General features: G+C 44.7%; 1 protein-coding gene across 3 annotated transcripts in view; it reads right to left on the reverse strand.

The window, feature by feature from the left end:
- Positions 1 to 213: 213 nt before the first annotated feature.
- The window catches only part of LOC139230081 (transducin-like enhancer protein 4), a 210,638-nt gene continuing 186,931 nt past the window's right edge, over positions 214 to 23,920 (reverse strand). For all 3 annotated transcript variants that reach the window (XM_070862001.1, XM_070861924.1, XM_070862065.1), the window contains 2 exons: positions 20,273 to 20,349; positions 214 to 321 (listed from right to left, as the gene is read on the reverse strand). In XM_070862001.1, coding sequence (XP_070718102.1) covers positions 214 to 321; positions 20,273 to 20,349 — 185 coding nt within the window. The remainder of the gene's footprint in view (positions 322 to 20,272; positions 20,350 to 23,920) is intronic.

The raw sequence follows: 23,920 nt of genomic DNA on the forward strand, positions 1-23,920 counted from the left end.
CAAAAGAAGCTTGTCCCATCCTCTCAGCAGTTGGATTTTGAGGGTTATGTATATTAGATGGTCGTGTCCAGGAATTACGATCAAATACATACAGCACAGAGCTGAGAAACGATGACAAGAACGTTGAAGTCTTTGTTTTGCAAAGTCAGCCATAAAGAGCAAATCTAACAAAAGTGCTATAGTGAAAGGTATCTTTGTGTTCAGGCTCCATTCCTAATAAATAACTTCATAGACTGTAGCCTTCTTGTCACCAGAGCCAGTGACAATGTATTTATCATCCACTGAGATGTCGCAGCTCAGCACCGATGAGGACTCCTTGGACTGTGAAGTTTAAAAAAGAAAGCACCAAATAAATGAAAGGAAAAGAAAATGAGCTTGTCCATATCATTATGGAGCACTTAGTATTCTGTTGGAGAGTAAATAGTGCAGCTTTTCATTATATCGAATTTAATAACATGTCACATTTAAATTAAAGCTCCATCGCTGGTGGCACCCCGATTTCAAAGGCAGTGCTGTTAGGTCAATAAAACCATGCTATTGCTTCCACTCGAGCAGTTTGAGTATTCCCTCCTTCACTACCTCCTAAGGCAATAGAAACTATTTTTTTCCTGGCTGTAGGTGGGCTGTGGTTTAGGCAACCTATACAAACCAGTGATGCAGGTCCCAGAATCAGAAATTAAGTCACAAATTCTAACTTTCAAACAAATTGTTTGTTGCTGATTTCTAGCCTTCAATATAGACACAGTGGATTCCACAGCACCAGAGGCTTTGGGTATAAGCACTGTTTCTGCAAAATGTTCCACAACATAAGCAAACTATTAGTTGAAGTTATTTAACATTACTCCAGTGAAAACTTAGGTTCTGGGATCCAATAGACTGACCCATAATAAAGTTGCAAAACTAATTGGGCAGATTTTCCTGTTGCTGAGTCTACTGGATTGGATTGCCTGGGGACGCAGAGAAGAAAAGCAGACAGGGAAGATTGTATGCTCAAAAGGGAGCCTGCCTAATTTTCCTGCCTGTTCATTTCAATGGACAGAAAATTGAGCTGGCTCTTTTGTGGCCGTGGGATACTCCCTGCATGATCTTCTTCCATGTGCTGCATCCAGGCAATCCAATATTCCCAAGCATAGGAATGAGAAAATCTGTTCTGTATTTTTCTTGTTTAGGATTTCCATTCCCATGTTTTTTTTTAAATGGAGGCTTAAAGTGTAATCAACCTGCAGAAGATTTAATTTCTAAATGTTTAAGTTGTCTTTGCCTCATTAGTTTCTCTGCGATTTGCACCAGGGCAAGCAGTTCCTAAGTTGTGTGCAACTGCAATTTGTTGACTTGCTACACATTTCTCGTGCTCTCTCCCCCCCTTCCCTCCCTCCCTTTCCTTCACGCACCCCCCCCCCCCCCAAAAAAAAAACACTTGGGAAATTACAGAGGAAATAAACTGATAGATGTAGTTTTGAGACTGGTCATCCAAGCAAGATCCACAAGACTACATATTTATTAATGTTGTTAAAATGTGTTTTACTTTTCTATTAAGTAAGAGGAGAAAAGAGACAACTACTCCTGATTAGGTGATTGGGCCACATATCACTATTAGTAAGGACCTACAGCAAAGTACTCAAAGTTCACTGGATGGCGGTGTGGAGAAAAATGCTCCTGAGGTTGAACCAGTGTCATATTGTTGTAGCATGCAAAGAATGCAATGCAACAAATGTCAGATTAGAAAAAGACCATTCAAAGGGACAGGTTCCTTGAGCAGTATGTAACGGAACCAACCAGAGAGCCAGGCTATCTTAGATCTGGTCCTGTGTAATGAGACAGGATTAATAAACAATCTCCTAGTAAAGGATCCATTTCGGAATAAGCGATCATAGCATGATTGAATTTCAAATTCAGATGGAGGGTGAGAAAGTTGGATCTCTAACCAGCGTACTAAGCTTAAATGAAGGAGACTATGAAGGTATGAGAGCAAAGTTGGCTAAAGTGGACTGGGAAAACAGATTAAAGTGTAGGACGATTGATTAACAGTGGTGTACATTTAAGGAGATATTTCACAACGCACAAGAAAAATATATTCCAGTGAGGAGGAAAGTGTGTCAGAGAAAAGATAGCCATCCGTGGCTAATTAAAGAAATAAAGGACGGTATCCAATTAAAAACAAGGGCATACAAAGTGGCCAAAACTAGTGGAGGACAGAAGATTGGGAAGCTTTTAAAAGCCAGCAAAGAATGATTCAAAAAATAATTAAGAAAGGGAAGATAGACTATGAAAGTAAACTAGCACAAAATATAAAAATAGATAGCAAGAGTTTCTATAGGTATATAAAAAGAAAAAGGGTGGCTAAAGTAAACGTTGGTTCCTTAGAGGATGAGACCAGGGAATTAGTAATGGGGAACATGGAGATGGCAGAAACTCTGAACAAATATTTTGTATCATTCTTTACAGTAGAGGACACTAACAATATTCCGACAGTGGATAGTCAAGGAGCTATGGGGTGGGGGGGGGGGGGGGCGGGGGGGGGAGAGGAACTTAACACAATCACAATGGAGGTGGTACTCAGTAAGACAATGGGACTAAAGGCAGATAAATCCCCTGGACCTGATGGCTTGCATCCTAGGGTCTCAAGAGAAGTAGCGGCAGGGATTGTGGATGCATTGGTTGTAATTTACCAAAATTCCCGGGAATCTGGGGAGGTCTCAGCAGATTGGAAAACTGCAAATGTAATGCCCCTCTCTTAAAAAAAAAACAAGGCAGACAAAAAGCAGGAAACTATAGACCAGTTAGAATAACATATGTGGTTGGGAAAATATTGGAATACATTATTAAAGAAACAGTAGCAGGACATTTGGAAAAGCAAAATTCGGTCAGGCAGAGTCAGCATGGATTTTTGAAGGGGAAGTCATGTTTGACAAATTTGCTGGAGTTCTTTGAGGATGTAACGAATAGGGTGGATAAAGGGGAACCAGTGGATGTGGTGTATTTGGACTTCCAGAAGGCATATGACAAGGTGCCACATAAAAGGTTACTACACAAGGTAAAAGTTCATGGGGTTGGGGGTAATATATTAGCATGGATAGAGGATTGGCTAACTAACAGAAAACAGAGAGTCAGGATAAATGGTTCATTCTCTGGTTGGCAACCAGTAACTAGTGGGGTACTGCAGGGATCAGTGCTGGGACCCCAACTATTTACAATCTATATTAACAACTTGGAAGAAGGGACAGAGTGCAACGTAGCCAAGTTTGCTGACGATACAAAGATGGGAGGAAAAGCAATGTGTGAGGAGGACACAAAAATCTGCAAAAGAACATAGACAGGCTAAGTGAGTATGCAAAATTTTAGCAGATGGAGTATAATGTTGGAAAGTGTGAGGTCATGCACTTTGGCAGAAAAAAATCAAAGAGCAAGTTATTATTTAAATGGAGAAAGATTGCAAAGTTCCGCAGTACAGCGGGACCTGGGGGTACTTGTGCATGAAACACAAAAAGATAGTATGCATGTACAGCAAGTGATCAGGAAGGAGAATGGAATATTGGTCTTTATTGCAAAGGGGATGGAGTATAAAAGCAGGGAATTGTTGCTACAGCTATCTAAGGTATTGGTGAGGCCACACCTGGAATACTGCGTGCAGTTTTGGTTTCCATATTTACGAAAGGATATACTTGCTTTGGAGGCAGTTCAAAGATGATTCACTAGGTTGATTCTGGGGATTGACTTATGAGGAAAGATTGAGCCTCTACTCATTGGAATTCAGAAGAATGAGAGATGATCTTATTGAAACGGATAAGATTACGAGGGAGCTGGACAAGGTGGATGCAGAGAGGATGTTTCCACTGATGGGGGAGACTAGAACTAGAGGGCATGATCTTAGAATAAGGGGCCGTCCATTTAAAAAAGAGATGAGGAGAAATTACTTCTGAGGGTTATGAATGTGTGGAATTCGCTGTCTCAGAGAGCTATGGAAGCTGGGACATTGAATAAATTTAAGACAGAAATAGACAATTTCTTAAATGATAAGGGCATAAGGGGTTATGGGGAGGGGGCGAAGAAGTGGAGCTGAGTCCATGATCAGATCAGTCATGATCTTATTAAATGGCGGAGCAGGCTCGAGGGGCCATATGGTCTACTCCTGCTCCTATTCCTTATGTTATGTTGTAAAGCTCATCCATCCTGTATCCAAATTCTTCCACTACAGCATCCAATTGAATTTTGAATCAACCCAAAAGTTTTTGCTTCTATTATCTTATTGATAATGATTCCAAACTTTTCACTCATTTGAAATAATTTTTTTCCTGCATTTAAACATTTTTTCCCACTATTTTTCACTTGCGTCTTCTCCTCCTACTTGCCTAGATTTCTTATATTTTATATTCTTTTTTTAAAGAAAGTGGTTATGGGAGAGGGAAACTTCATGAGAGTCCAAAACATAAGGCACTTGAATCCTTCCTCATTGCTCAACCCACTTGGGATCAGTCTTGTTGTGCTGTTCTGTATCCTTTTAAATACACTTATCTCTTTTTTTAGTGGCATGGTGCGTGTGGTGGTCGACAGTATAATCTGACCAATGCACTGTAAAGCCTCATCAGAACATCTGTGCTGTACTGTGGACTAACCCTCATTGGGAAATAGATTAAGGCTCTCTGAACTCATTTCATAATCTTTGTAGCCAGCGGATAGAGTCAACTTTCATCTCAAAAGTCTGGCCTTGTTTCGCCTCCAAGCTCATGAAAGAACAGTGTTTTGATGGATTAGGCCAGCCTCAGATCAGTTTATATACTGATCTGTGGACAAGCCTTCTTCAAATGTCCAAAAGCACTTGGATGGGAAGGAAACAGTAAAATAGCATCTCTAGTGAAACAGATTTATACATGTGAATTGGTGAGGAGGAGGGTCCTCTTAACCTTACTGTGTTCTATAATAATTTTATAAATTCATGTTTATACATTGTTCCATAACAGTCAATGTCACTCTTCCCCTACTCCCTATTAAAAGGCTCATCATCATAGCCAGTCCCTCGGAATCGAGGAAGACTTGCTTCCAGCCCTAAAGTGAGACCTTTGGTGGCTGAACTGTCCAATGCGAGAGCCACAGACCCTGTCACAAGTGGGACAGACATTAGTCGGGGGAAAGGGGGTGGGGGGTGGGACTGATTTGCCGCATGTTCCTTCCGCTGCCTGCGCCTGACCTCTTCTCTTTATGCTTGTGGCATTGAGATTCGAAGTGCTCAACGCCCTACCGGATGCACTTCCTCCACTTAGGGCGGTCTTCGGCCAGGTGTCAGTGGTGATGTCGCACTTTACCAGGGAGGCTTTGAGGGTGCCCTTGTAACGTTTCCGCTGCCCACCTTTGGCTCGTTTGCCGTGAAGGAGCTCCGCATAGAGCAATTGCTTAGGGAGCCTCGTGTCTGGCCACATGCGAACTATGTGGCCTGCCCAGCGAAGCTGATCGAGTGTGGTCAGTGCTTCAATGCTGGGGATGTTTTTGCCTGGGCGAGGACACTAATGTTGGCGTTCCTGTCCTCCCAGGGTATTTGCAGGGTCTTGCGGATACATCATCTGTGATATATCTCCAGCAACTTGAGGTGTCTTCTGTACATCGTCCATGTCACTGATCCATACAGGAGGGTGGGTATTACTACAGCCCTGTAGACCATGAGCTTGGTGATAGATTTGAGGGCCTGGTCTTTGAACACTCTTTTCCTCAGGTGGCCAAAGGCTGCACTGGCGGACTGGAGGCGGTGTTGAATCTCCGCATCAATGTCTGCCTTTGTTGATAAAAGGCTCCCGAGGTATGGGAAGTGGTCCACGTTGCCGAGGGCCGCGCCGAGAATCTCAATGACTGGGGCACAGTGCTGTGCGGCGAGAACAGGCTGGTGGAGGACCTTTGTCTTACGGATGTTAAGCGTAAGGCCCATGCTTTCATATGCCTCAGCGAATACATCAGCTATATCCTGGAGTTCAGCCTCAGAATGTGCACAGACGCAGGCGTCATCCGCGTACTGCACCTCAACGACAGAGGCTGGGGTGATCTTGGTCCTGGCCTGGAGGTGCCGTAGGTTAAACAGTTTCCCACTGGTTCTGTAGTTTAGTTCCACTCCAGCAGGGAGCTTGTTGACTGTGAGGTGGGTAATGGCAGTGAGGAAGATTGAGAAGAGGGTTGGAGCGATGACGCAGCCCTGTTTGACCCCGGTCCGGATGTGGATTGGGTCTGTAATGGAACCGCTGGTAAGGATCATGGCCTGCATGTCATCATGGAGCAGGTGAAGGATGTTGACAAACTTTTGGGGCATCCAAAATGGAGGACGACGCTCCATAAGCCCTCACAATTGACAGTGTCAAAGGCCTTTGTAAGATCGATAAAGGCCATGTATAAGGGCTGGCACTGCTCCCTGCATTTTTCCTGCAGCAAAGATCATGTCTGTTGTGCCCCGTAGGGGATGAAATCCACACTGCGATTCCGGGAGGAGCACCTCGGCCGCAGGGAGAAGACAGTTGAGGAGAACTCGAGCGACAACCTTCCCAGTGACTGCTAACAGGGAAATTCCCCTGTAGTTGCCGCAGTCGGACTTGTCCCCCTTTTTAAAGATGGTCACGATCATTGCATCTCTGAAATTTCCCGGCATGCTCTCCTTCCTCTAGATGAGAGAGATGAGGTCATGTATCCGCGCCAACAGCGCCAACTCCGCCATACTTTAGCGCCACAGCAGGAATTCCATCCGCACCCATAGCCTTGTTATTCTTGAGCTGTTTTATGGCTTTGCCTACCTCATGCAGCATTGGGGTTTCACTGAGATGGTGGCGGGTCGCATGCTGCGGGATGGAGTTGAGAACACTCGAGTCAAAGGCAGAGTCTTGATTGAGGAGATCTTCAAAGTGTTCCTTCCAGTGGGCCCTGACAGCCTCAGTGTGCTTGATGAGGGTTTCCCTGTTCTTGGCCAGGAGTGGGGTGAGACCTTGGGAATTTGGACTGCAGGTGGCCTTGACTGGAATGAAGAATCCTCGCATATCGTGACTATCGGCCAGTTGTTGTATCTCCTGTGCTTTCTCCGTCCACCAACTGTTCTTTAGGTCCCGTGTTTTTTGTTGGACCTCAGCCTTGAGCCGTCTGTAACGGTGCTTTGCAGCTCCCGAGCTGGGTTGCTGCTTGAGGCTCAGAAATGCTCTGCACTTACGATCTATTAGTTCTTGAATCTCCTGATCATTTTCATCAAACCAGTCCTGGTGTTTTCTGGTTGAGTGACCAAGTGTCTCTTCACAGGCACTGGTTATGGAGACCCGGAGAGTAGACCAAGCGCTGTGGGCATTCAGCATCTCAGGGTCATCAAGGCACGCCAGATTAGCTGTGAGGCGCTGGCAGTATAGAGCTCTCTTAGCTGGGTCTTTAAGTGCCCCGGCATTAACTTTTTTGCGGCACTGCTTCTGCTGTCGCCTCTGCTTTGGGGCTATGTTTATATTGATGGTGGATAGGATTAGGCGATGGTCTGTCCAGCAGTCGTCGGCTCCTGTCATGGCGCGGGCGATGCGCACATTCTTGCGATCCCTGGCTTGGACGATGACGTAGTCGAGCAGGTGCCAGTGTTTGGAGCGAGCGTGTTGCCACGATGCCTTGTATTTGTCCCTCTGGCGGAACAGGGTGTCGGTGATGAGAAGTTCATGTTCTAGACATTTTGTCAGGAGTAGGGTACCGCTGGAGTTGGCTTTCCCTACCCCCTCTCTGCCAATCACGCCTCCCCAGAGGGCTGTGTCTTTGCCGACCCTGGCATTAAAGTCATCCAGGAGGATCAATTTCTCGCCCGTGGGGACGCGGGACAAGGCTGTTTCGAGGTTGGAATAAAAACCCTCTTTAGCCTCATCCATTGCATCGAGTGTTGAGGCATACGCATTGATGACTGTGGCGCATTGGTTCCGGGATAGGGTAAAGCAAAGAGTCATGAGGTGTTCGTTAACCCTGCAGGGGAAGTCTTTGAGGCGGTCGACCAGTTCATTTTTGACTGTGAAGCCGACTCCATGAAGGCGACGTTTTTCCCCTGGTTTTCTTTTCCAGAAAAAGGTGTAAACTCCACCATGTTCCTTGAGCTGGCCTTCCCCTGCCCGCCGGCTCTCGCTTGAGTGGCGATGTCAATGTTAAAACGTCTAAGTTACCAGGCAATTATGGCAGTGTGGCGTTCCGGCCTGTTGCTGTTGGAATTGTCCATGAGGGTCCTGATGTTCTCGGTCCCGAACCTCATATTAGCGAAGTGGAAGATGCCTGTGCACGAGTTCTTTAACGTGGGGTTGTCGCTGCACACCGGCAACCACACGGGCGTAGCTGAGCAAGGTCTTGGTCCAGTGGCAAGGGGGTCCAAGACGACTGGAGACCAGGCACAGCTGTATAAGCCTAATTGCCTACGGCGAGATGTTGGCCGAAAGCTCGGCGCCAAGTAGCGCCATTGATAGTAGATGGCCCGAGGCTTTGTTGGAGGGCAAGCATTGGGAAGGTCAGCAGCTCGCTGGGATTCCGAGGGATGTTTTGGAAAGTTTCTTCCAAGATTAAAAATTTCCCCAAAAGTTTCCAAGTTGTTTTAAAAGTTAAGAGTTTAAAAGTATTTCCAAATTATTTTTTTAAAAAAGTTACACAGGTTGATTGAAGGTTTAATAAATAGATTAAGAGTTGATTAAAAGTTACAGAAAATAAGTTCTCCAAGTTGATTAAAAATGTCAAAGTTTTCCCGAATTGTTTAAGAAGTTTAAAAGTGGATTTAAAGTTAAAAAATTGAGTCCCTTCGGCCGGTTCGAGGCCGGTCCTGGAGTCCCTTTGGCCAGTCCAGCACCGGCCCCAGAGTCCCTTTGGCCGGTTGAGTGCCGGCCCCAGGCAGAATGTCCCACAGTACTGCCGGAACAATCCAGCCCAGTGTCCTCCTTGTGGTCGGCGGGCCCCGGAAGAACTGGCAGGCCCCGGGGTCCTTTCGGCCCGGGATAGAAGTGGGCCGGTGCAGGGTCCTTTCGGCGGGGTCCTAGGAGGTTCATAATAAGATAAGAAATAGGAACAGGAGTAGGCCATTTGGCCCGTCGAACCTGCTCCGCCATTCAATAAGATCAAGGCTGATCTGATCATGGACTCAGTTCCACTTCCCTGCCCGCTCCCCAGAACCCTTTAACTCCCTTATCGCTCAAAAATCTGTCTATCTCCGCCTTAAAAATATTCAATGACCCAGCCTCCACAGCTCTCTGGGGCAGAGGATTCCATAGATTTACAACTGTCTGAGAAAATAAATTCCTCATCTCAATTTTATTTAGGCCCCTTATTTACGTTTACCAGTTTCAGGTAAAGGTAAAATAAGGCATGAGGTCCTACAGGAAGAATTCAGGGAGCTAGGAAGAAAATTAAAGGGTAGGACCTCAAAGGTAGTAATCTCCGGGTTACTACCGGTGTCACATGCTAATGAGTATAAGAATAGAAGGATAGAGAGGATGAACACGTGGCTGGAAAGTTGGTGTAGGAGGGAGGGCTTTAAATTCTTGAGGCATTGGGACCGCTTCTAGGGGAGATGGGATCTGTACAAACCGGATAGGTTGCACCTCAACAGCGCCGGGACCAATATCCTCGCGGGGAGTTTTGCTAGTGCTGTTGGGGAGAGTTTAAACTAGCTTGGCAGGGGGATGGGAACTTGAGAACGAATTCAAAAGGGAAGGAAGTAAAGCTGAAATTGGATAGCAAGAATCTAGAAAGCAAATCTGTAAGACAGGAAACAGGGTTTAGTATGTAATAAGAAAGGGGAGGTCTTCCTGTGATGAATGGTATATACTTTAATGCAAGGAGTATAGCGAATAAGGTGGATGAGCTAAGAGCACAGGTAGACACTTGGGAGTATGACATTATAGCCATTACAGAAACATGGGTGAAAGAGGGGCAGGTTGGCAGATCAATATTCCTGGCTACAGGATTTTTAGACAAGATAGAGAGGGGGGGTAAAAAGGGGGGGGGGGTTTGCGATACTGATTAAAGAAAACATTACAGCGGTGAGGATGGATGATATGTTGGAGGGATCATCAAATGAGGCCATATGGGTCGAATTGAAAAATAAAAAACGGGCGATCACACTGCTGGGCGTGTATTATAGGCTCCCAAATAGTGGGGGGGGGGGGAGCTAGAAGAGCAAATATGTATGCAAATTGCTGCGAAGTCCAAAAACCATAGGGAAATAATAGTAGGGGATTTTAACTATCCAAATATTGATTGGGACAAATTTACTGTGAAGGGTAGAGGGTGTGGAATTCATGAAATGCATTCAAGAGAACTTTTTTTAGTCAGTATGTAGCAAGCCCAACACACGAAAGGGGGCTGTCTTGGATTTAGTTTTCGAGAATGAAGCTGGGCATGTTGAAGGGGTATTAGTGGGAGAGCACTTGGGTGCCAGTGACCATAATTTAGTCAGATACAAGTTGATTATGGGTAAGGACAAGAGTAGGCCTGGAATAAAAGTTCCGAATTGGGGAAAAGCTAATTTTGCTAAGTTAAGGAATGATTTGGCCATGGTGGACTGGAAACAGCTACTTGTGGGTAATTCAGTGTCAGAACAGTCGGAGGCATTTGAGGAGGAGGTCCAGAAGGCTCAGGCCAAACATGTGCCCTTAAAGAAAATGGCTGGGAAAAATCATTCTAAAGCCCCTTGGATGTCTCGGGACTTAAGGAGAGGATTAAGAAAAAAAGGGACGCTTATGTCATATATCAACGGCTAAATACTATAGAATCTTTAGAGGAATATAGAAAGTTAAGATGCAAAATTAAAAAGGATATTAGGAATGCTAAGAGAGAGCACGAGAAATTCTTGGCCAGTAAAATTAAGGAAAACCCTAAGATGTTCTATAAATATATTAAGAGTAAGAGGGTAACTAAAAAAAGGGTAAGGCCTATTAGAGACCATGAGGGTAATCTTTGTGTGGAGGCGGAAGATGTTGGGAGGGCTCTTAACGAATACTTTGCATCTGTTTTCACAAAGGAAAGGGGCAATGCAGATATTGCTATCGAGGAAGAGTGTGATATTCTGGATGAAATAAATATATAGAGAGAGGAAGTATTAAGGGGTTTAGCAGCTTTGAAAGTAGATAAGTCCCCAGGCCTGGATGAAATGCATCCCAGGCTGTTGGGCGAAGTAAAAGAGGAAATAGCAGAGGCCTTGACTATTATTTTGCAGTCCCCTTTGGATCTGGACATGGGATCCGGAGGATTGGAGGACTGCTAATGTAGTACCCTTTTTTAAGAAGGGAGAAAGGGATAGGCTGAGTAATTACAGGCCTGTCAGCCTAACCTCAGTGGTAGGAAAATTTTTGGAAAAAATCTGAAAGACAGGATAAATCTGCATTTGGAAAGGCAAGAATTAATTCGGGAAAGTCAGCACGGATTTGTTAAGGGAAGATCATGTCTGACTAACCTGATTGAATTTTTTGAGATGGTAACCAAGAGGGTCGATGAAGGTAGTGCATATGATGTAGTATATATGGACTTTAGCAAAGCTTTTACACAGAAACATAGAAAATAGGTGCAGGAGTAGGCCATTCGGCCCTTCGAGCCTGCACCACCATTCAAGAAGATCATGGCTGATCATCACCTCAGTACCCCTTTCCTGCTTTCTCTCCATACCCCTTGATCCATTTAACCGTAAGGGCCCTATCTAACTCCCTCTTGAATATATCCAACGAATGGGCATCAACAACTCTCTGCGGTAGAGAATTCCACAGGTTAACAACTCTGTGAAGAAGTTTCTCCTCATCTCGATCCTAAATGGCTTACCCCTTATCCTTAGACTATGTCCCCTGGTTCTGGACTTCCCCAACATCACGAACATTCTTCCTGCATCGAACCTGTCCAGTCCCGTCAGAATTTTATGTTTCTATGAGATCCCCTCTCATTCTTCTAAACTCCAGTGAATACAGGCCCAGTCGATCCAGTCTCTCCTCATATGTCAGTCCTGCCATCCCTGGAATCAGTCTGGTGAACCTTCGCTGCACTCTCTCAATAGCAAGAATGTCCTTCCTCAGATTAGGAGACCAAAACTGAACACAATATTCCAGGTGAGGCCTCACTAACGCCCTGTACAACTGCAGTAAGACCTCCCTGCTCCTATACTCAAATCCCCTAGTTAGGAAGGCCAACATGCCATTTGCCTTCTTCACCGTCTGTTGTACCTGCATGCCAAATTTCAATGACTGATGTACCATGACACCCAGGTCTCGTTGCACCTTCCCCTTTTCTTAATCTGCCGCCATTCAGATAATATTCTGCCCTCGTGTTTTTGCCACCAAAGTGGATAACCTCACATTTATCCACCTTATACTGCATCTGCCATGCATTTGCCCACTCGCCTAACCCATCCATGTCACGCTGCCTCTTAGCATCCTCCTCGCAGCTCACACCGCCACCCAGCTTAGTGTCATCTGCAAACTTGGAGATATTACACTCAATTCCTTCATCTAAATCATTGATGTATATTGTAAATAGCTGGGGTCCCAGCACTGAGCCCTGCGGCACCCCACTAGTCACTGCCTGCCATTCTGAAAAGGACCCGTTTATCCCTACTCTCTGCTTCCTGTCTGCCAACCAGTTCTCTATCAACATCAATACATTACCTCCAATACCATGTGCTTTAATTTTGCACACCAATCTCTTGTGGGCCCTTGTCAAAAGCCTTTTGAAAATCCAAATACACCAAATCCACTGGTTCTCCCCTGTCCACTCTATTAGTTACATGTTCAAAAAATTATAGAAGATTTGTCAAGCATGATTTCCCTTTCATAAATCCATGCTGACTTGGACTGATCCCGTCACTGCTTTCCAAATATGCTCCTATTTCATCTTTAATAATTGATTCCAACATTTTCCCCTCAATTGATGTCAGGCTAACCGGTCTATAATTCCCCGTTTTCTCTCTCCCTCCTTTTTTAAAAAGTGGTGTTACATTAGCTACCCTCCAGTCCATAGGAACTGATCCAGAGTCGAAAGACTGTTGAAAAATGATCACCAATGCATCCACTATTTCTAGGCCCACTTCTTTAAGTACTCTGGGATGCAGACTATCAGGCCCTGGGGATTTATCAGCCTTCAATTCCATCAATTTCCCTAGCACAATTTCCTGACTAAGATTTCCTTCAGTTCCTCCTTCTCCTCACTAGACCCTCTGTCCCCTAGTATTTCCGGAAGGTTATTTGTGCCTTCCTTCGTGAAGGCAGAACCAAAGCATTTGTTCAATTGGTCTGCCATCTCTTTGTTCCCCATTATAAATTCACCTGATTCTGACTGCAAGGGACCTACGTTTGTCTTCACTAAACTTTTTTTCTTCACATATCTATCGAAGCTTTTGCTGTCACTTTTTATGTTCCCAGCAAGCTTCCTCTCAAACTTTATTTTCCCCCTCCTAATTAAACCCTTTGTCCTCCGCTGCTGAATTCTAAATTTCTCCCAGTCCTCAGGTTTGTTGATTTTTCTGGCCAATTTATATGCCTTTTCCTTAGATTTAACATTATCCTTAACTTCCATCGTTAGCCATGGTTGAACCACCTTCCTCGTTTTATTTTTACTCCAGACAGGGATGTACAATTGTTGAAGTTCATCCACGTGATCTTTAAATGTTTGCCATTGCCTATCCACTGTCAACCCTTTAAGTATCACTCGCTAATCTATTCTAGACAATTCACGTCTCATCCCATCGAAGTTACCTTTCCCTAAGTTCAGGACCCTAGTCTCTGAATTAACTGTGTCACTCTCCATCTTAATAAAGAATTCTACCATATTATGGTCACTCTTTCCCAAGGGGCCTCGCACAACAAGATTGCTAATTAGTCCTTTCTCATTACACATCACCCAGTCTAGGATGGTCAGCCCTCTAGTTGGTTCCTCAACATATTGGTCTAGAAAACTATCCCTAATACACTCCAGGAAATCCTCCTCCACCGTATTGCTACCAGTTTGGTAAACCCAATCTATATGTAGATTAAAGTCGCCCATGATAACTGCTATACCCTTATTGCATGCATCCCTAATTTCTTGTTTGATGCTGTCCCCAACCTCACTACTACTATTTGGTGGTCTGTACACAACTCCCACTAGCGTTTTCTGCCCTTTGGTATTCTGCAGCTCTACCCATACAGATTCCACATCATCCAAGCTAATATTCTTGCTTGCTATTGCTTTAATTTCCTCTAACCAGCAACACTACTACACCTCCTTTTCCTTTGTGTCTATCCTTCCTGAATGTTGAATGCCCCTGGATGTGGAGTTCCCAGCCTTGGTAACCCTGGAGTCATGTCACCGTAATGCCAATTATATCATATTTGTTAATAGCTGCCTGCGTAGTTAATTCGTCCACCTTATTACGAATACTCCTCGCATTGAGGCACAGAGCCTTCAGAATTGTCTTTTTAAAACACACTTTGCCTTTTTAGAATTTTGCTGTAATGTGGCCCTTTTTGATTTTTGCCTTAGGTTTCTCTGCCCTCTACTTTTACTTTTCTTCTTTCTATCTTTTGCTTCTGCCCCCATTCTACTTCCCTCTGTCTCCCTGCATAAGTTTCCATCCCCCTGCCATATTAGTTTAACCCCTCCCCAACAGCACTAGCAAACACTCCCCCTAGGACATTGGTTCTGGTCCTGCCTCTGCCTAGGTGCAGATCGTCCGGTTTGTACTCGTCCCACCTCCACCAGAACCGGCTCAAATGTCCCAGGAATTTGAATCCCTCCCCTTTGCACCATTCCTCAAGCCACGTATTCATCTGAGCTATCCTGCGATTCCCACATGGTAGCCTGGTCATGAAGGTTAAAGCCCATGGAATACAGGGCAAAGTGTCGAGTTGGATCCAAAATTGGCTTGGAGGTAGGAAGCAAAGGGTAATGATTGATGGATGTTTTTGTGACTGTAAGCATGTTTCTAGTGGGGTTCCGCAGGGCTCAATACTGGGACCGTTGCTTTTTTTGGTATATATCAATGATTTAGATTTGAATATAGGGAGTATGATTAAGAAGTTTGCAGATGAAACTAAAATTGGCTGTGTGGTTAATAATGAAAAGGAAAGTCATGGGCTGCAGGAGGATATCAATCTACTGGTCAGGTGGGCAGAGCAATGTCAAATGGAATTTAATTCAGAGAAGTCTGAGGTGATGCACTTTGGGAAGGCTAAAAAGGAAAGGGTATACACATTAAGCGGTAGGCCACTTAATAGTGTAGATGAACAAAGGGACCTTGGAGTGCTTGTCCACAGATCCCTGAAAGTAGCAGGCCAGGTGGATAAAGTGGTTAAGAAGGCACACGGAATGCTTGCCTTTATTGGCCGAGACATAGAATATAAGATAAGGAGGTTATGCTTAAATTGTATAATACTTTGGTTAGGCCACAGCTGGAGTACTGCGTGCAGTTCTGGTCGCCGTATTATAGGAAGGACATGATTGCACTAGAGAGGGTGCAGAGATTTACTAGGATGTGGCCTGGAATGGAGAACCTTAGTTATGAGGACAGATTGGATAGGCTGGGTTTGTTCACATTGGAATAGAGGAGGCTGAGAGTAGACCTCATTGAGGTGTACAAAATATTGAGGGGCACAAAATATTGAGGGGCCTGGACATAGTGGATAGTAAGGGTCTATTTCCATTGGCGGAGAGGTCTATTATGAAGGGGCATAGTTTTAAGGTGGTTGGTGGAAGGTTTAGAGGGGACTTGAGTCGGGGCTTTTACGTAGAGGGTTGTGGAGGGCAATTAAGGTTCAGCAACCTGCAGGGTTACGGACCTAGAGCTGGTAATTGGGTTTAGACTAGATGACCTTTCGTTGGACGGAGCAGATATAACGGTAAGTACTGCAGGGAATAGAATACGGCCAGGGTGATCTCCTGGACTAGTTTCGATCGCCTGGATGGGTCGGAGAGGAATTTTCCCAGATTTTTTTCTCCCTAAATTGGCCTGGGTTTTTAATCTGGTTTTTGCCTCTCCCAGCAGATCACATGGCTCCGGTTGGAATGGAGTGTAGAATGTTTCAGTATAAGGGGTTGTGTGAGGTGGACTGGTTGGGCTGGGTGCTCTTTGCCTTTCTGTCATTGTTCATAGGTTTATATGTAACCTTTAGGGCTGCTGACCAAGAGCCGTGTGGTTCTTTGTCAGCCGGCGCGGAAACGATGGGCCGGAATGGCCTCCCTTCTGCGCTGCAAATTTCTATGTTTCTACTATGGGCTCAATTTTGCCCAAGCCCGTTTTCTTGCACATTGCCAGTTACATACTTTTTTCTCGGCCAGAAATATTTTGCCAAAGTTTCCCCGATGTATAATTCAAATTTGGCGCAGCGCAGCGTGTCCAGTCACCTCGCGAGGTGGAGCATGCTGTCTGCACCGAAAAAAACAATGCCGCACCTTCTGCACATGCGTGGGGAAAAAAATTGACATTTTTGACGTTATTTCAATGGATGTGCATGTTCAGTACAGCTCCGGGTTGGCAATCGGCCATTATTAAAGAGCCAGTTGTGTGTGTGACAACGTTGAGTGCTCTGTGAGAGCATTGGTAAAATCAGAGCTGCAGCAGTACAAGATACAATGCGGTGCAAGGACCAAGAATTTCTTACAGGGTGAAGTGGAGGCACTAGTTACTGTGATTGAGACCAGATGACAGGAGCTGGAAATCAACAGAGGTCACATAAAACTTCCACCCAAAGAAAAGAAGAAATGCTGGAACCAAGTTGCCGAAAATTACTGCACAATGGTGACCACCACGAGATCTGGAGGCCAGTGTAAAAAGTGGCAGGACCTTGGTCAAGTTGTTAGTTTATGTAATATTGTCATTTATTCAATAGAATTGAAATTGTAAATGTGACTAGCTGTATATGTCTCACCCAGCAGAAAGACACCCTCTCTAAAAAGTTGCATTTTCATCTTTGCAGAGGAAGGTGGTACATAATAAAAGGGAAAGAACTTGAACCGGAGGAGGCCCAGCAATCTGCACCCACTGACGCCCTTCTGGCTGCTGCTGAAGCATGGCAGATATAACGCTCTCGTGTAGGATGAATGCATCATGGGTGCTCCCAGGGTATCTTGTTCGACTGACATAATGCGATGCATGTCGCCACACACGAGCTGTACATTCACAGACTGGAAGCCTTTTCTGTTTCTGTACATCTCAGAATCCTCCAAAGGTGCTTGCAAGGTGATGTGGGTACAATCAATGCAGCCCTGTACCTTTGGGAAACCAACAATCCTGGAGAAGCCCAAAAGCCCTGTCACGCATTGCCTGGGCGGTCATGGGGAACATTTCTCCGGCCATATAGTGCAGCTGTCACCTGCCGAATGCAGACATGCGTTGCATGTTGAGAAATGGCATACACATCCCCAGTTGTAGCTTGAAACGATCCGGAGGAATAGAATGAAAGTGCAGCTGTAACCTTTACTTCAACTGACAAAGCAGTCCTCCTGATGCTTCAAAGTTGCAGGTCTGCTTTCACCAACACACAGATCTCAGTTACAACTTCTTTGCTGAAACGCAGTCTTCTGCCTGTCTCGAAATACCCGAGGTGGGCAAAGCCTCCTGCCCAGCACCTGACGGGCTCGGATGTTCCTCATGCGATGAAGTTGAATCAATTGTCTCCTACGTAGCAGCATCATGCAGAAGGCTCGCACAAGATATGGCATTGTCAGTATTGCCCACATGGTTAAATTTCACCTTTGCAAGCTCAAAACTGCAGGAAGGCAGGCAGGACAGGCTCTTTGTTGTCTCTCTCCAAGGTCTGTATGGATGGACCACACCCAGATGCAGTCTTGTGACTTCTCCCCTTCTCCACCTCCCCTCCCCCCCAGCTCATTGCAGTCTTGTGACTTCTCCCATCCTCCCCTAAACTCATTGCAATCTTGAGCATAGTGCAGCAGCCTTCCGATCGGCAGCTCCCTCCCCAGGCTCAGTGCAGCAGCCTTCCGATCACCACCTCCCTCCAACCCCCCTGGGCTTGTTTTTCAGCTGAGCCCCGAGCCGCTTCTGATGGCCGACGCTACAACCCTCCAGCCGTGCTTGAAGACGTTCAGTGGTGGCGTGAGTAAAAAAAAAATGGAAAGTTCAGAAATCCAAGAAACTTCCATGTGCTCCGTTGAAAGGTAAAAAAAAGTTGAACTTTATGATGTATATTTAAAGTTTTCTTGACTCCCTCCAAAAACTTTGAAGAAAAACAATGGCGTCTTTCAGCGCTGATTTCTCAATATCCACTGCTTTCCAGAAGGTTTTTCGTGAGTGGCCAAATACGCCGACCTAGGATTAACTTTTTTTTGGCAAACTGAAAAATGATGAAGTGGCGCAGACATGAGGGAACGTCAAAAAAAACCTAACCTAGAAAAATCGTAACTAAAGCAGTTAAGCGGTGCAGATTCCAGGGGGAAACTTTAAATTACTTATGGCAGCAAAAACGGCGCATGCCAAAAAAATGGTGCAAATGACCCTGGAAAATTGAGCCCCATGTCCCCTAGTTTTAGTTTCCCCTATGAGTGGAAATATCATCTCTGCATCCACCTTGTCGAGCCCCCTCATTATCTTATATGTTTCAATAAGATCACCTCTCATTCTTCTGAGCACCAATGAGTATAGGCCCAACCTATCTTAATAAGTCAACCCCTCATCTCCAGAATCAACCTAGTGAACCTTTTCTGAACAGCCTCCAATGTAAGTATATCCTTCCTTAAATATGGAGACCAAAAAATGTACGCAGTACTCTAGGTGTGGCCTCACCAATACCCTGTACAGTTGCAGCAGGACTTCTCTGCTTTTATACTCTATCCCCCTTGCAATAAAGGCCAACATTCCATTTACCTTCCTGATTACTTGCTGTACCTGCATACTAACTTTTTGTGTTTTATGTACAAGGACCCCCAGGTCCCTCTGTACTGCAGCACTTTGCAATTTTTCTCCATTTAAATTACAAGTTGCTTTATTATTTTTGCTGCCAAAGTGAAGAACCTCACATTTTCCCACATTATACTCCATCTGCCAAATTTTTGCCCACTCACTTAACCTGTCTATATCCCTTTGCAGATTTTGTGTGTCCTTCTCACAATTTGCTTTCCCATCCATCTTTGTATCATCAGAAAACTTGGCTACATTACACTCGGTCCCTTCATCCAGGTCATTAATATAGTTTGTAAATAGTTGAGGCCCCAACCCGATCCCTGCGGCACCCCACGAGTTACTGTTTGCCAAGTGGAAAATTACTCATTTATCCCGACTCTGTTTTCTGTTAGTTAGCCAATCCTCGATCCATGCTAATATATTACCCTCAACTCCGTGAAATTTTATCTTGTGCAGTAACCTTTTAGGTGGCATCTTATCGAATATCTTCTGGAAATCCAAATACACCACATCCACTGGTTCCCCCTTATCCACCCTCCTCGTTACATCCTCAAAGTACTCCAACAAATTTGTCAAACATGATTTCCCTTTTATAAAACCATGCTGAGTCTGCTTGATTGAATGATGTTTTTCCAAATGTCTTGCTACTATTTCCTTAATAATGGACTCCAGTATTTTCCCACCGACAGATGTTAGGCTATAGTTTCCTGCTTTCTGTCTGCCTCCTTATTTAAATAGGGCTGTTACATTTGCAGTTTTCCAATCCGCTGGGACCTCCCAGAATCCAGGGAAATTTGGTAGAGTACAACCAATGCATCCACTATCGCTGCAGTCACTTCTTTTAAGACCCAAGGATGTCAGCCATCAGGTCCAGGGGACTTGTCCGCCTTTAGTCCTGTTATTTTACCAAGTGCGACTTCTTGAGTGAGAATGATTGTATTAAGTTCCTTCCTCCCTCGTGCCCCTTGATTATCCATTATTGGAATGTTTTCAGTGTCTTCTACCGTGAAGACTGATACAAAACATTTCTTCAACATCTCTGCCATTTCCCTGTTCCCCATTATTAATTCCCCAGTCTCATCCTCTAGGGGACCATCATTTACTTTAGCCACTCTTTTCCTTGAGGTTTGCCTGCTTTTATGTTGTAAATGCAATCAATTAAAAATAATGATTACTCCAACAGATTTTTATGCCACATAGAATAAAAAAATAGAAGCTTTAAAAAAATCTTTAAATGCATTTACTGTAGTCAATAAAATGAAAGTAATTTGGGATGTTCATAATCTTCCTTTGTGGTGTATTTTTCAAGTTTTATATATGCAAGAAATTACAAAGAGCATCAGTTAAACATTTCTATGGATTACAAACACTTGAGTTTCAGTATGGTGCAATGCAGGCCTCCTTTCTCGGACGGAGAAAATATTAATGTTCCATCCTTACCTGGAATATGCTGGCTCCATAAGGTGTTCTCCAGGCATTCAGCAGATTATCCTTCCCAGTGCTTACAAACCACTTACCTAGAAATTAGTTTTGAACAGAACAATTCATCATTTTGTTAGGACAACATCACTAAAATTTATTTACAAGAAAAACACAACTATTATTTGACCAAACATCATCATCTGTGAAAACTAAGACTTGAAAGACAGCTTATATCTCTGGATTCAAAATTTGTTAAAAGCAAACCACCATTTCCTTATGCATCTGCTTCCTTATCAATTAAGCTTTTGACCTTCAACAATCGTGCAGACAAAGGAAATCCAGATAATTGTGGATAATTGTCTGTGTGGCTCACTGTTACCATTCGACAAGTGTACTTACATGAATTTTTAAGGCATTATTTTTTAATTTTGAAAAGTTTATAGTACAGTAATGTGATCACGATAATGTGTCTACAACTGAGTCACTGGCACTCAGGTTCTACACCTTTTGTATATTTATTTCCATTAAGCTTAAGTTATTGTGAAGGTTAACCCTTTTGCTGATAAATCAAACCTGCTACACAAGATAATCAAAAGGGCAATTTTTTTGGTTAGACTCACTTTAAAGCTGGTAGCAGTTTAAAAATCAGAAAAATAAAACCCAGAAAATACCAAAGACAAAAAAGGAAGTAATAAGAGGTACCAGAGAGCTTTCAGTACCAGTCAGCTCTTTTAGGAGGTTGGGAGAGGGAGAAAGTAGATGGGGAATTATGTATAATCATTATGCAACCAGCCTGTTAAAATGGCCTTATTTACACACACACACATTGAGAATGGTAAAATTAAATGAGTTTCCCAAGTGATTAAAAATTATTTTTTGAATGCATAGCTGGATTATTCACGGTTAAGATCAGAGATGTGTCCTAAATACTACAAATAATAAAAAGTTGGCTTGAAGATATTTAGAATCGTAATACCAATGCCAAGAGCTCAAAATTGGATCATCATCTCAGTACTATTTTGAGGTGGACAGTTAAACCAATGCCTCAGGCCAGATGCATTAAAAATACAGTAATGAATTATTTCTGTTCCTTCCCTCCCCTCCCCAAATATGATCCTATAATCACCTTGATTATTCTTGCCAAGAAAAAAGTACTGCAGCTGAATTTCTAATTATTCTGCAATGCAAAGATTAGCACTAGAATCCAGGACAGTGGAGGGGTGGGGGGCAAAGAGAGGTCCATTCCCTGTTGGCAGCAGACCAAGATAAATAATCAAAGCAGGTCCCTCTTTTGACAGCTGTCGCCATAAGACGGCCCATACAGAAACAAATATACGATGTCTCTTCTCAGGGAGGAGTAATTCTCAATAGCGGTGATTATAAACCTGCCTGCTCAGTGGAAACCGTTCAGGCAGGCAGGTGGGCAGTTAACATTACCCGTGGGACTCACCTGCTGACATCCTACATTGATCACACAGGCTAAAATTTTAACCTGCTCTTCCGAGCAGGCGAGAGGCGTCATGTATCCTACATGGCTACCATTGGTACTATCACAAGGTGTGCCACCAGAGGGCACAGCAGTGGGAGACTTGTAGGTTACCTGTACAGGTGTGCTTGGCCTAGTATAAAAGGCAGGCCACCAGGTGTGATCCTCACTCTGGAGTTAACAATTAAAGGACTAAGGTCACTACAGTTCAAGTACAACACATTATCTCGTGGAGTCATTACTAGAGCAACTAAGGACACAACAATTGGCGATGAGATTCCGAACTTTCACGGGAAAATGGCTACCCTTGGTATGTTGCAGCAGTTCGCTGATGGTGATGATTGGGACGGCTTTGTGGAAAGGCTCGAACATTTCTTCACAGCAAACGACCTGGCAGGAGATAACCTGGCCACATTGGCTGATAAGCACAGAGCTATCCTGCTAACCAGTTGTGGGCCCACCGTCTATGGCCTCGTCAGGGACTTGCTGACACCAGCGAAGACAATGACCAAGACGTATAAGGAGCTCGTAACCCTGATCCATGAGCAACTCGAGCTCAAGGAGAGCATCCTCACAGCCAAACACCGGTTCGATACCCACCAACGGCCCGAAGGCCAGGAAATCGCGAAATACGCCGCAGACCTCAGGAGGGCCTTCTTCATAAGCTACTGTTGGCGGATACTACAATCACGCTGCAGAAGGCCATCTCTGTGAGCCAGGCATTCATGACCTCGACCTGCGGCTCTAGGCAGATGACTCACCCTCAGGACTCAAACCCGGCAAGTACTGTGCACAGAGTGGCGCCATTTAGAGGCTGAACTGTAGAGCATGAACCCTCTCAGGGAAGAGAGAACAGGCCCACGAGTCCCTTAACTCAGAGTCCTCCAAGGGGGGCTACTCGAGTAGCTCCATGCTGGCGTTGCGGAGGGAATCACAGGGCTCACTAGTGCCACTTTAAAGACTATGTATGAAAAGGCTGCAGCACAAAGGGCCACCTCCAGCGTATGTGTAAGAGAAATATGAGTCACTGTGTTGATGAAGAGTCTGCAGATGGCCAGGAATCCAGCGCATATTATGAAACGATAGGCAGAGAGGCAGTCCAGCCCCACGGGAAGGTACATAGCATGTTTACCTGCACCACCGAGTGTTCTCCGCTGAAGATGGAAGTCGAGATAGATGGTGTTCCAGTCTTCATGGAAGTGGACACGGGGGGAAGAGCCAGTCAGTGATGAATCAAGAAGCCTTTGAAAGGCTATGGGATAATCAGGCTGAACGACCCAAGTTGGTCCCGGCTCAGGCAAAGCTGCGTACCTACACTGATGAAATTATCCCAGTTGTTGGTAGCACGAATGTAAAGGTACTCCATGATGGCACGGTACACAAGTTACCTCTGTGGATTGTTACAGGTGATGGACCAATGCTGCTCTACAGAAGATGGATGGAGAAGATCCATTGGAAGTGGGAAGACGTCACACCTCTAGCGATCGACATCCTCCACGCTCAGAGGCAAAGCAAGCCCTCACTTGAGAGCAGACCAGCACAGACCGCTCAGCACGACTGCGTGGAGATGATCCAGCTGAGACGACCTGAAAGCATCTTCCAGGCTCCAGTGGCAGGACTCCGGAGGAAGAAAATCAGATCCAAAGGCGACTTCCCAGCATTGGTAGCAGAACCCGGGGAGAAGAGGATCACCACAGTCGACATCATGGATGGAGGAAAGATGGCATCCAAACCACGAGGTGAGGCGCTGAAGAAAATGATGGCCGCGACCAGACCATGAGATGCAGCGCTGATGGAGCAACATGTGGCACCAAATGGAGAAGAAGATTGGGGTAAAGATAGCAAGGCTCTCTTAAAGGAGGCCTGCAACCCACTAGAATTAAAGGGACAGTTCCACACACTCAAGCAATGTAATAGCAACCGTAAGTTTGAGACAAAATGTGTCATTGATCACGTAAAATGTGTAAGTGATGATCAGAGTTGTGTACATACAACAAGCAAGAAAAAGTCGTGCGATCATGTAAAATGTGTAATTGATGATTTGAATTGTGCACATGCAACAAGCGAGGAAAAGTCGCGCAATCACGATTGGACCCACAGAGTGTCCATCATAAGTAATGAAAAGTTGTGCGATGCAGGATTTCAACTGCATGCAGCCAATCAGCGGGCAGACACCCATC

The sequence above is a fragment of the Pristiophorus japonicus genome, chromosome 1, assembly GCF_044704955.1.
Source record: "Pristiophorus japonicus isolate sPriJap1 chromosome 1, sPriJap1.hap1, whole genome shotgun sequence".
Classification (NCBI taxonomy): Eukaryota; Metazoa; Chordata; class Chondrichthyes; family Pristiophoridae; genus Pristiophorus; species Pristiophorus japonicus.